The 13610-nt window shown below is 50.2% G+C and overlaps 1 protein-coding gene across 1 annotated transcript; it reads right to left on the reverse strand.

Moving 5' to 3' along the window:
- ints9 (integrator complex subunit 9) lies at nucleotides 1-13549 on the reverse strand. Its single transcript, XM_023806700.2, has 17 exons — nucleotides 13379-13549; nucleotides 12721-12848; nucleotides 12313-12373; nucleotides 12157-12219; nucleotides 11593-11732; nucleotides 10405-10491; nucleotides 9461-9581; nucleotides 9100-9234; nucleotides 8778-8889; nucleotides 7752-7932; nucleotides 7601-7661; nucleotides 6369-6540; nucleotides 5855-5979; nucleotides 5539-5706; nucleotides 4629-4727; nucleotides 4017-4154; nucleotides 1-495 (listed from the first exon to the last, which is right to left on the reverse strand). Exons 1-17 carry the CDS (start codon nucleotides 13385-13387, stop codon nucleotides 319-321), a joined length of 1977 nt encoding a protein of 658 aa, XP_023662468.2. The 5' UTR covers nucleotides 13388-13549; the 3' UTR covers nucleotides 1-318.
- Between the last annotated feature and the right edge of the window lie 61 nt (nucleotides 13550-13610).

Genomic DNA, 13610 nt, shown 5'->3' on the forward strand with positions numbered 1-13610 from the left:
TACAAAATACCAAGACATTTATTTTAGAAGTAATCCTAACATGGTTCTCAAAAACAGACAAATGTACACAAAGGGAAACAAAATCCCTAAAAGTCATTTACAATGATATAAAAATAAGGTTCCCACCCGCAGCATGAAATTACAATTGAAAACAGCTTGAGTAAAAGGCAGAACATGTACTGGCAGTGATCCATCAGGCCCATCCTTACGGTCATCAACCTCACTGGTGTGAAATGATAGGTCTGTGATGACCTGTGGGCGGGGCTCTGGGAGGGGTGGAGCTCTGGGAGGGGTGGGGCTCTGTGGCAGGGGCCGGCCTCAGAGCTTCTGTAAGAAGCGCAGCACCAGGTCGCGTAGGGTGATGCGCAGTGACTCGTTGCTGTCGCACACGATGTGTGTGCCGTCCTCCTCCAGCTGGATCAGCGTGTCCTCAGCCTGCAGGTGCAGGATGTGCCCATCGGGCGTGTCCTCCACCTTCACCTCCGTGATGCCATGCTGGCAGGGAGAGAAGCAGCCGTCACAGCAGTCAATCACATTTCACTGAGGAGAGGTCAAAGGGCAAAGCTTTTTTTTTTTTTTTTGGTTAAATCAATAAAGCAGAAACACGTCAGGTTACGGGAGATGCTTTTAAACTTCAGTGAACATGTCGGTTCAGGCACCTTCGAAATCTGACTGTGTCTTTAATGCTGCTAGATATTTAAATTTGTCCCATTTTGTAGCAGCTCAGTTAAGCGAAGTATTTTTGGGCTTTTCTCTTGCTTTCAGGGAAGCCTTCCGGTCATAATACATTGCTGTGGCTGTTTAAATACCTGCTTTGGGAGAAGGGTTTTAAAACTTGTAATTACAAAGGATGTTTTCTTTTAATGATTTTTGGCAAAGTCAATAAGAAACTCAATAGTACTTTTTATCCCCCTGCCCACAATTTAATGAGGCATCTTCTCATGAAAGCAGAAAATAAGTCAAGCCACAGTAAATGAGAAGGGGGTCCCAGAATCTGACGACAAGGTGACCCGGGGACAACAGACCTGTGAAGGGGGGGGAGGGGGGGTGCTATTTGTTCACTGTTATCAGGGTCAAATGGGTGTCATCTCTGAGGCTTTGTTCAAGGTGGGGGTGGGGGGGGGTTTCAAAGACTGCTCTGCTTTACAAGCGAAGCAGGCGCCTCCAGGCACCTGTAATGACAGCCCTCTAATGGGGGAGGGGGGGGGGGGGTGGCTGTCTCAGCCAGGTCAGGCTGTGTGTTAGGCCTGTTGGGAAGAAAATCCTGGGGGGGGGGGGGGGGGGGGTTGGGGTTGGCTTTGGCACTTGTGAGCTCTGTAGTGAGAGGAGCTCCAGTCATGGTTTGGATTAAAGTGCCCCCCCGCCCTCCCCCACACACCTCTCTGAAGTGAGCCTGGTACTTGTGCATAGACACTACAAATGAAAAGGGGGGGGGGGCAGTGCCTCACACGCTCCTCTTGAGCAGGAGGCCCACGCCAGCCCTTCTAAACCAGCTTTAATTACTGCAGGCCTGAAAGGGGGGGGGTCTCTGTGGACCCCGCAGGGGACACAAAGGGGCCGATGGAATCACTCATGGCTCCCCATTCTCCTGCTTCAAGCATGGAGTTGAAAGACAAGCCGGGGGCGGCCTCAAAGCCCCCCTCCCAAGGATTCCTGATTTAATTCGGTGTGGTCCGCTGGCTGCCTCGCGGCTAGAAGGTGCAGGGACCCGCAGAGCCGCCCATGCATGGATCACATCGCATCGCATCCTGCGCACGGCGTTCCACTTTTCCTGTCTGGCATGCGGATGGACGGCTACATGCACCCTCCCAGTGCCGACATCCCATAACGGGCAGTGCGGATGGTGGCGACTTGCTTGTGGGGGCCGAGGTGCTCTTACTTCAGGCTCTGGGCGGTACATCAGTGGGGGGGGGGGGGCGCTCTCCTTTCATGTTTAAACAACGGCAGCGGCAGCACGGATAATGACTTAGCCTTCGCTCTGTCAGCAGTACCAGCTGCTCCATCTCTCACGATGGCGTTTCCCTGTCAACGGTGCTCTGTTAAACAGAGAAAACGGTATGGAGTGGGGAGGGGGGGGGGGGGGGCGCTTCCTTAGTGGAGAGGGCGAGAGCGCCGACGCAAAGGGCCTTGCTGGAGATTAGCGGCATATACACAAATAGCCAGTTTCTAAGATGAAAGGGTTCACCTTGAGATCAGAGCAACACTGAGCTCAGCCAAGAAGCAGCAGCCCCTTCATGTGAGGACATTCTCCAGCAAGCATTTCATTTTCTCCTTAATTAGCGTCTGATCAATAGACAGACCAGGGCTGGACGCCCGCCAGGGCCTCCCAGCAGCCTGCGGGAAATTAAAACATTTCTGTGGTCCTCGTAGCAACGGCCGGGCCGAGTACCGTGAAAGCGAAGCACCGTAGGACTGCGCAGAGGTCAGTGCGACACGCATTTATCCATAAGCAGGCTAATGGGCCCGCATCAGGAAGCGCTTTGGTCACATGGGTGGTCACATGACTGAGCAGATAACTATCTTTGCTGGTATTTTGTCTTACAAGGGGTATTAATATGATATTTGTCAGTGTTGGGGGAGCTCTCACCTTGTGCAGTGTGTGTGTGTGAGGGGGGGGGCTCTCACCTAGCGCAGTGTGTGTGCGTGTGTGTGTGTGTGTGGGGGGGGTCTCTCACCTTGTGCAGTGTGTGTGTGTGTGTGTGTGGAGGGCTCTCACCTTGCGCAGTGTGTGTGTGTGGGGGGGGGGAGCTCTCACCTTGCGCAGTGTGTGTGTGTGGGGGGGGGAGCTCTCACCTTGCGCAGTGTGTGTGTGTGTGGGGGGGAGCTCTCACCTTGTGCAGTGTGTGTGTGTGTGGGGGGGGTGCTCTCACCTTGTGCAGTGTGTGTGTGTGTGGGGTGCTCTCACCTTGTGCAGTGTGTGTGTGGGGGGGTGCTCTCACCTTGTGCAGTGTGTGTGTGTGTGTGGGGGGGGTCTCTCTCCTTGTGCAGTGAGTGTGTAAGCGGGGGGCGGGGGCTCTCACCTTGCGCAGTGTGTGTGTATGCGGGGGGCGGGGGCTCTCACCTTGCGCAGTGTGTGTGTGTGCGGGGGGCGGGGGCTCTCACCTTGCGCAGTGTGTGTGTATGCGGGGGGCGGGGGCTCTCACCTTGCGCAGTGTGTGTGTGTGTGTGGGGGGGGAACTCTCACCTTGTGCAGTGTGTGTGTGGGGGGGGGTCTCTCACCTTGTGCAGTGTGTGTGTGTGGGGGGGGTCTCACCTTGTGCAGTGTGTGTGTGGGGGGGGGTCTCACCTTGTGCAGTGTGTGTGTGGGGGGGGTCTCACCTTGTGCAGTGTGTGTGTGTGTGGGGTCTCTCACCTTGTGCAGTGTGTGTGTGTGTGTGGGGGGGTGCTCTCACCTTGTGCAGTGTGTGTGTGTGTGTGGGGGGGGGCTCTCACCTTGCGCAGTGTGTGTGGGGGGGTGCTCTCACGTTGCGCAGTGTGTGTGTGTGTGTGGGGGCTCTCACCTTGCGCAGTGTGTGTGTGTGTGTGTGTGTGTGTGTGTGTGTGGGGGGGCTCTCACCTTGCGCAGTGTGTGTGTGTGTGGGGGGGGTCTCTCTCCTTGTGCAGTGTGTGTGTGTGTGGGGGGGGTCTCTCACCTTGTGCAGTGTGTGCGTGTGTGTGGGGGCTCTCACGTTGCGCAGTGTGTGTGTGTGTGTGTGTGTGGGGGGGGGCTCTCACCTTGCGCAGTGTGTGTGTGTGTGGGGGGGGGCTCTCACCTTGCGCAGTGTGTGTGTGTGGGGGGGGGGGAACTCTCACCTTGTGCAGTGTGTGTGTGGGGGGGTCTCTCACCTTGTGCAGTGTGTGTGTGGGGGGGTCTCTCACCTTGCGCAGTGTGTGTGTGGGGGGTCTCTCACCTTGCGCAGTGTGTGTGTGGGGGGGGGAGCTCACCTTGTGCAGTGTGTGTGTGGGGGGGGGGGTCTCTCACCTTGTGCAGTGTGTGTGTGTGTGTGTGTGTGTGTGTGTGGGGGGGGGTCTCTCACCTTGTGCAGTGTGGCCAGGAAGGGCTCAAGCGGCACCGCTCCGCTCAGCAGTGGCTTGGGCGCTCGCACCTCGGGGGACTCCTCCACCACACGCTTGCGCTTCTTGCTGGGCGGCGCTGGGGCAGGTTTAGGGGCCGGCTGCACGGCATGATGGGAAACCAGCTCAGAGCGGCGGTTCCGACCCACCGGGCTCCCCCCCAGGTAACTAATGTGCGTTTCTGGTTACTGGCTGATCACAGCCTCTCCGTGCCAAATCCCACACTACCGGTGATCTCTAATCATCATCGTTAAAAAATCGTTTTAGTCTTATTTTCACCATTAAGGGGATCTATAAAGGCAGAAAAACGTTCCTGAAATTTGTATCTGAATTAGCCTTTAAGTTATTTAATCCTGAATGTGCCTGTCGACACATTTCACACCTTTATCTGTTACCCCCACGGCTGTGCTGTCAGGCCTGAGAAATAGCCTTCAGTCCCTCATACCTCCTCCTGAATAGGCACTCGCTTGGCATGCTAATTGTGCCATTATTCCCACCCACCCCCCATCCTTAAACTTCTAGACTCAGCCACCAGCCCCCAGAGCCCCCTTCCTGCCTCGTTCCTTCCCACGTACCTGCAGCACATGCTTGTTGTCCTTGGACTGCAGAACGGCCGAGACGGTTGCCACGGAGATGCCAGGCTTAATCTCCGAGGGCACCAGGGACTTGGCGAGCTGGGTGGGAGCAGAGTTTGGGAGTTTCGGTGGCTGTTATGTTGAGCATACTGGAGCACCCTGGGTGTGAGGCCTTGGTCAGGCCTGAGTAGGAGGGTTAGGGGTCACTGATTAATGAAGCCCTGGCGGAACGAGGCATCGGTGCAGACAGAGAGGAAGAGACCGTGAAGAGTGTCTCACACACACACAGACCTGTACTTATATCTTTGTGGGGACCGACCATTCATTTCTATAGGCAAAAACCAAATCCCAGCAATGACCATCTTAACCCAGCCCTACCCATCCCTAACCTTAACCATAAGGAACCAAACAGAATACATGTCTTTTGCCATTTTTAGTTTTTTTGAGTGCAGTCACAGATTTTTATAAAATTGAATTTCCTCTTGTGTGGACTGAAAAAATGGTCCCCACAATGTCAAAATAACAGGTTTTTGATCACACTGAGGGGATGTTTGGTCCCCACAATGTAATGTTTACCTGGACCACCTGAACTGAAAGCCACATACATACAGTACATACATACATGTATAGAGCCACATAATACACAGCATACACACACATGCACACAGTCACACGGTCACATACATACAGAGCCGCATAACACACAGAGTCCGAGTCACAGAGTCTCACACACATACATGCACAGACACACAGAGCTGCTGCTCCAGTCTCCCATCTGCTGTTATGTGAGCTCCTGGGCTTGGAAACTGTCACCCATTTCTCAGACTGAATGTCTCGCATAATCGGGTTTCATCCTCTGTCAGATGAACTCTCCTCCATTCCCTGCCCCCAACCCCCACCCAGCACCCACCTCAGGCAGCAGCTGGATGCGCTCGTACCGCCGGCGGAAGGGCAACCCCAGCACGGAGCAGCGGCGGTAGGGCATGGGCGGGAGCTGCAGCTCCAGCATGAGGTCAGAGCGGTGGACCTGCGTAGGCGGGGGCTGGGTGTACTGCTCAGGGCATACCACGTGCAGCGGCTGCGGGGGAGAGGCGCAGAGGATTGTGGGAAGAAGGAGTAAGCGGGGGGGGGGGTTAAAGGTAGAGACGTTGTAGTAAACAAACATAAATAAACAACAAACATATCACAGCTATTACAAGCAGAACGGCCAAGGGAAGATAAGGCACCTGGACCTCCTTCAGCAGCTTGGGCACTTGGTGGAAATTGAGGCGGGTATCGATGGGGCAGTACACACACTTCATGGCCAGCGGCTGGTAGGGGGCTAAGGCATCCAAGTAGGAGAAATCAGGCTCTGCGGGGGGGGGAGTGTGGTTAGTGTCCCCGTCTCTCTGCATATCGGCGTGCCACATGTCACATTCCGCCGCGGAAGCTGCTTTTCATGGTTCGCGAAGCTCACTTGGAGCAGCAGGAATCCATTTCTGCACCATTTCTGTTTTTCTAGGAGGCGGGGGGACCTTTGCTCTGAGAGGATCGGCATCATGGATAACAAAGCGGTCACTCTGTAGAGCTGCCATCTACCGCCTCCATATAACAGAGGGAGGGGGCAGCCAGCTTCTAGTTAAGTGCCTATTTTCAGGCCTTTGGCGAGAGCCCCCCTCCTGCGTACCGACCCATAAACCTTTGCCGGCCCTCCCCCGGCAATCGGCAGGTCAGCCCGCCCGCCATATGGCGGCCTCTCACCGGTGAAGATGATGGTGTTCAGGCTGGACTTGCCCCAGAGCTCCACGAAGTGCACGGCGTCTCCGAAGCGAAGTGACGGGTGGCCTGTGAAGACCACACAGGGCTGACGGAACTCGGCGCTGAAGTCGCCGTGGATGCTGGGGTAGTGTTTCAGCTTGTTGGTCTGGATCAGCTGCAGGGAAGGGCGGGGGGGTTTATGTAAAGGGGCACCGGAGCTCGCTCTGTGCTCACTGTACATTCTTCAAGCTCGACTGAAATCAAATTTGAATTTATGAATAAACTCCCCATTGGTGCCCTTTAGCTGCTCGCATTAAGTACAAGACCTTGGTGCTGGCTATGGTCAGCTAGCGAAGGTCACCAGTTGATTTTTTTCACCATATAAAGTCAAGTCTTGTATGTTTTCATCCCTGGCCCTCTGATAGTAGAACAAGTTATCGCTCAACTAGCACTTTGTGACCCACATCTTCTGGAAACACCTCAACCAAGGTCATCCTACCCCTGACCCGGGCTGGCTCTCTGACACACACATTCAAGATGGCCGCGGCCTTTACCAACAGAAGTGAAAGCCGTCATTTTATACTGTTTATTAGCACTTGAGTCTTATTTGTGGCTCATTAAATCAGTCGTATACACAGTAATGTCCATTTGCTATCTGTGAACGTGTTGCTACGGTGTTTCATGCACAAAATACCGCGCAATGTGGCGTTAGCCACTGATATTGATAACAGTGGCTTACAATTTAAAAACTGGGGCTTGTTTCATTAAGCAGGATTTCTTGCTTAAGCAGACAACTTGTCGGATTTAATGTAGTCTGTGCTAAATGTAAGTGAACGAAGATATAGGCCATTTAAACTGGGGTGAATTAAATCCAACAAGTTATCCGAGTAAGAAAGAAATCTTTTTGAAACGTGTCCCTGGTATTGCTACATGGTTTTCCGACTTCTTGTACTTGAACGCCGTTAGCTTGTATGTGACGTCACTGTCGGCTCCAAGCTCGACCTATTAGGTTAATGGGCCGCAGCATTAGCTTGGTGTTATTTATTTGATTAGCTTTTCTGACATTATGCGCCATGCTGTGATGCAGAGTTTCTCAAACCAGTCCATGGGGACCCTCACCCAGCTCCTGCAAAAACAGGATTTTCTGGATTTCCTTGCCAACATCTTCAGACGCCAAACCAGCAGGATGCCTGCCTGTCCACCATCAAACCCCAAAACCGAAGGACCCCCCTCACCTCTGCATGAGGAAACGGCGGCTCTGGAAGGTAAACCTTGGATTGCTTGTTTTGGCAGAGCCTGGGAAACAAGTGGGAGACGTCGGAGGGATCAGGTGGTGAGCGGCGTCAAACGCGACACAGGAAGCAGCGAGTCACACGGCGGACGCACCACTCGGCGAAGATCTGCGAGAATTCCAGCGAGCTGTTGGCCACGGGCGAGATGAAGTAGAACGGCGTGGAGCCCAGGTTGGCCGAATCGATGAACTGGTACAGGCACTCCAGCAGGTCGTAAATCACCCCCGACGGGTAGCAGGGGATCAGCACGTTGCCCCCAGCGCGGATCGTCATGGCTACAGAAGGGAGGGCGTCACAGAGAGACTGCTTACAATGTGTGAGAGAGAGCCAGTGACAGTCACATGTTAGTGACAGCTCCCTAACCAACAAGATATTTCTGCAGGAAGAGAATATTCTCAGCCCAATCCTAGGTTCTAACTACCACCATGTGGGCCGATAGAACTAGGCCCGTATCCAGGCAACCGCTTTGCTAATTTATTTTTATTTTTTTTTAAATACCATTTGCTGAAGTTTTTTTAATCACAGAAAATACATCTAAAAGCCAGGTCATTGTTTTATAAACAAGGCCCAAATAAAAACCAACAGGGCAGGTCTGGGTTACAGGCTGTCCAGTAAGTGAGTCTCTTCCCAATGGCAACCTTTCATTCTGTATATCAGGCATCTCTCTGGAGAACTCATCACAAAATAGCTTATGGGAATTTTATTTAAACAGAAATGTTCTGAGGCCAGAAGGAACGGTGACTGGTTCAGAGATATAACCAATAAAATTGTAGAGGAGGTGGGTCCAAGCAACTAAAGAAGGCAGGACCAAGACGTCTGATTGGTTGGTCCCACCTCTTCTAGCTGCTTGGACCCACCTCCTTGGTTCTCTCTCAAACATTCATTGTTCCTTCTGCCCTCAGAACATTTTTGTGCAAGTAAAACTCCCACGAGCCACAAAGTAGTTCAGTTACTAATCCAGCACAAACCTGATGTAGTCTACAGGCAAATGGATAAGGACATAGAAGAAATGTCTGCAGAAAGTCCCAGAAGATGTAGGAGCCTTATTAAACAAATCAATGTTACATAATCATCTGGAACTACACTGATGGTGGGTGGCGCTGGAGGGCGTGACCTTTACCCAGATTGCTGCAGAACTCTCCCAGCATCCCATCTGGGTTGGCGGTCGGGATCTGGGTGAGGCCAGTCAGAATGAGGACGTCGCTGTTCTTCAGGGAGCTCTGGTCCATGGGCTGGGAGGGAAACGCAGCAGTGCTTAGACTTGAGCCCACTTCCTCCTCTGGAGCCGAAAGCAGTGAGTGGGACAGACTGCAGTAACAGCCAGACCCAGCAGGCAAGTGCCCTGGCAGTGAAGGACCTACTGCTTATCCTTTGATTCTCAGGATCCCTAGTTTTCCCTACATTTTCATTAGCCTTGTCTGTTGATGGACCCAGCAACTTACTTGGGGGTGTGTCGTAAGGAGGGAGGAGCCAGAGACATAGGCCACCTTCTCATAATGTGATTGGATGATCCAGTTAGAGCTGCCCAATGAGTAGCCTGAGCTGAGGGGCGTGACTTGCACAGCACCAAACAACTCCTAGGGATTGAAGAGGACAAACTGAAACTTTACGACATGAAATACAGCCAAATACAAGAGTTGACAACTTAGGACAATGTATATACAGCTAGAATCCATTTTGATTACTCTCAAAGTATTTGCAAAATGCAAATGTCAAACTGTGATTCAGTTGAGAGAAATCAGGATCAGGGTGTACAAAGGCATGCCGAGCGATTCAGGCGCTGGAGGTCGGAGGGACACCCACCACTTTCTGAGAGTAGCCAACCAGCTGCACCTTGCTGAGGGCCGAATTGACCTCTTGCAGGCTGTAGCAGCGTTTCCACGTCCAAACATCCACGGCCTCCTTCAGGGGTCCGGGGAGAAGCCTGAAGGCACACAAGCCTACCCTCAGTGTGCCTCACCAAGTCTTCATGCCCACACGTCAAACCACACCAGCCCACAAACTCCGCCCAGACCTACAGGGTTTCACTGGGATTCTCAGACCTTTCTGTAGGATAAAGCACATCTGACAGTTCATTAGCCCGTCCTTTAGAACAAGAATACATCAAGCGAAAGCTTATGGGAACACGATACAGATAATTAACTAATTAGGGGAATTTAAGCAGGTAAATGGGATGGAACGTGAAAGCACAAATGCTTCAAAAAAAAACCCAGCAAACATTCCAGCCACTAAGCTTCTCGTTAAAGGCCAACGACACCCCACCCCTTTAAACAGAGTGTTTTTGTACAGTTCCAGGTTTAATAGAGTTACATGTAGTCTGAAGCTCCATCTGATTTAAGTCACACACAGCACAGTATTTTTGGTGCAGAAACTGGACCCACTCAGCTCCAACAGGCTAAGAGTAATGGCATGTTTTTACTTATACAGATTTTTAAATATACGTCTTTGTATCAGCATCTGCTGTCAGAGTTGTGTTATTCTTGGAACATATTCCATTATGAAACATACGCAGTGCTGCAGTCTGCACTGTGCCCATTTATAAGTTGTGCCATAACAATGACCCAGTGCAGAAACAGCCGTCAATTCTGCTTCATTCATACTCCTCTCATTCCTGAAATTCCATTTATAACATGTGCTGTCACCTGGAAACCATTGGCTAAATATGACAATTGTTAATTTAAAAAAACAAAAAACAAAAAAAAAAACACAGCTTAACTTCATGAACCCAACACTTCAACTTAAAATACCTTTGTATTTCTTTGTTCTTCCAGCAGGTGGCAGACTGTGCCTTGGGGACTCTTTCCATGAAGTTGACCAACTCCTCCATCAACAGCCTATGACAGAAACAGAAACAGGCATGAGAAATCTCACAAGTTACCAGTTTGCCATTGCGAGGGTCTGCGATCTGCCAGGCAGAGCGACACGACACAACACGACACAACACGACACGACACGACACGACACGACACGACACCTTGTAAATGGCCTCATTTACCTTGTTTCAGGACCTGCAAAACTTACGCTGTCAGAAGACCTGACAGAATGACTGTGCAGGTGAACACAGGTGCATCAAGCATCAGTAGTGATTCAGAAGCAGGTGTTGAGAGCTTCAGGATTGCATTATTACAAGTTATTAGTACAATGCCTTCAAATGAGAATGTGGGAATTTAGCAAACTGGGCACAGGGGGATAAAGTCAGGCTGACAAAACTGACGTCCACCTCAGAAGTTTAATATCAGTCGATCCCATGGCTGTACTCCAGGAACCCAGCCGCAGTCTCTGGGGGATGGAGTGGGGTGGTTACAGGTTATTGACAAAGCGGTGCTTTAGAGGTGCTTTGAAAGGCAGCGATCCTGCAATAATCAATCCGCCTTCCATCCCGGGATGTAAACGTTTCACCGTCTGCCTTTTCCGAGACGTCGAAAAATCCTTAAAAGGTGCCTAAAATGGCTACATCCGCACCGACCTTTATCATCAATCAAAATCATGAAAGACCACAGAAAAAAAAAAAAGTATCCAATAGAGCACAGGAATAAACAATGGCACACCTATCGGCCAATCGCAAAGCACCATAGCGACTGGAAGAAAGAAGGAAAAGCAATGTCACACCTATCAGCCAATCATAAGAAGCCAAAGTGACTGAGGAAAAAAAGGAAAAGTAATGCCACATATATCAGCCAATCACAAGAAGTGAAAGTGACTGAGGAAAAAAAGAAGGAAAAGCAATGGCACACCTATCAGCCAATCACAACAAGTCATAGTGACTGGAAAAAAAGAGGAAAAAGCAATGGCACAGCTATTGGTAATTCACAAGAAACTATAATGACTGGGCAAGAAAAAAGAGGGAAAAGCATTGGTAAACCTACTGGCCAATCATAAGAAGCTATAATGAGTGGGGGAGGGGAGGGAAGAGGATGGAGCAATGACACGCCTACCGGCCAATCTGCAGGGTGGGCTCCGTGGCATATACAGTGCCAGTGAAGCCAGGGTGCTCTGTGATGTAGGGTAGGGCCATCATGCAGTGGTAGTTGGAGATCAGGATGACATCAATAGTGGACAAGTCCAGCAGCTCTCTCTGCAGAGGAAGACACAGGTGAGAATGGATATCTTTGACCTGTCACCGTACCCCTTGTTCTTATACTATGTGAAGTCCCCCCCAACCTTGTCAGAAGAAACAAAAAAAATGGCTATCTCGGTCTTCTGCCAAGCCCCCTGAATCCAGGCCACATGGCGTCTCAAAGTCAAGCCTCTGAAGACAAATCTGGAAGAATGCTGATGAAGCAGCCAGCTCTGCAAGATGTCAGGCTCGCTTCTGAAAGCAGGGACCTGCCTGCCCTGCGATTACGGGACCGGTGAAAAATTACCCATGTAACATGCTCTTGCTAGTGCCAGATCCCACAGCCGAATGTTCAACACAAATGTTCTCACATTGGCAATCAGATCCTATTGGTGCTCCAGTATTTGATCGTGGGAGTGGTGAAACACCACTGCTCGCTCACCTCTGGCAGACAGAACTCCGGCAGAGAGTCCACAAACACGCGGCCTGCACACTCCTTCAGCTCCTACAATCCAGGGGAGGAGGAGGATCAGTTGAGGTACATGGTAGAACCCACATCCGGCTCTAATGCGTACAACTGCTTAATGCACGGACTTACTTTTTCCAGTGCAATAGTGCCATCTTTAGACACCCATCCAGGGAGTTTGGATAATCTCGGGCTGTAAACACAGGACAGCCAAATTTCTGTATGTAATAAACTAAAGCAGTACTTCTCAAACTGGTCCTCAGAGACCCCCAGAGAATATAGGTTTCTGCAAAAATGTGGACTGTCTAGCAGGGACTGGGAGGGAGCAAAAACATGTACTGTCTGGGAGTCCCAGAGAACTAGGCTGACAAATACTGTTCTAAAGAACAAACAACATATTAACAGTGAAAGCACATTATAAAGCATTATACTTATAAAACGTTTACACTGTGTGGGGATGGTAAAAATAAGAGAGAACATGCAAGGGGGTGACGCTTCACATGGGGTACCTATGCCATGCTATATGGCCACCTCTCTCACCTGTGTACCAGGGGCAGTGGGAGAAAGTGTAGGGCTGATGTCATGTCCAAGCCACAGTCCAGCATGATGGTAGTGGATTTGAATTTGAGGACATTGCATGGCAACGTTGGGTGGCCTGATAAACAATACTAACACCACAGACGAATTAATGATTGTTTTAACTGTCAAGCTGAGGATCTTAATTATTGGCTTTTGGTGTAATACGGGAGATAGTAATACAGGGTAGATATCATATACCAAATGCATTCAACAAATATAACATCGTTTTCCAGCTGGCAAGTAACCGTCATTCTACAGAACAAATCGTATTAAAAATTTATGATGACGTGTTTTGTAATAAATGGTTTATGCACAGACAAGTCATTGATCTAAAAACTGATCATTGTTTAGTCGCCTACGTTTTCTCTTTAATGGTTATCAATTCGATTTACTAGCCCAAAATATAAACCAAGTATGACTGTTAACTTAAAATGTTAATACAGGAAGCTAATATGATCAAAGCACACAGTGAAGTTCACACATTAACTAGCTTACTAGCTAAAATGCATCAACGTCATTCATGGTTTGTTTTACAATGAATCAGCAAATCTATCTTATTAGACGAAATAACATAACGTTACACAATACAGACGCATATACAAAAAGAAAGGTAACTCACCAATTTCATATTTCCAAATGAATATATTCAGGTCATCGAGCAGACTGTTTCTACTTTTCGATCTGCTGTCGTAAAACCATAATTTCGGTGCAATTTTCGGCCTATACAGCGGTGCTGGGATTTGTAGTTTCTGTATGTGGCAGGCGAGTACTGAGAGGCAACTAGTTTGGTTTGCGGTCGAAGGGAATTGTAGTCTTTAACGACCCTGTATTCCCCCCCGACTCCCCGTCCC

This window comes from Paramormyrops kingsleyae, chromosome 19 (assembly GCF_048594095.1).
Source record: "Paramormyrops kingsleyae isolate MSU_618 chromosome 19, PKINGS_0.4, whole genome shotgun sequence".
Taxonomy (NCBI): Eukaryota; Metazoa; Chordata; class Actinopteri; order Osteoglossiformes; family Mormyridae; genus Paramormyrops; species Paramormyrops kingsleyae.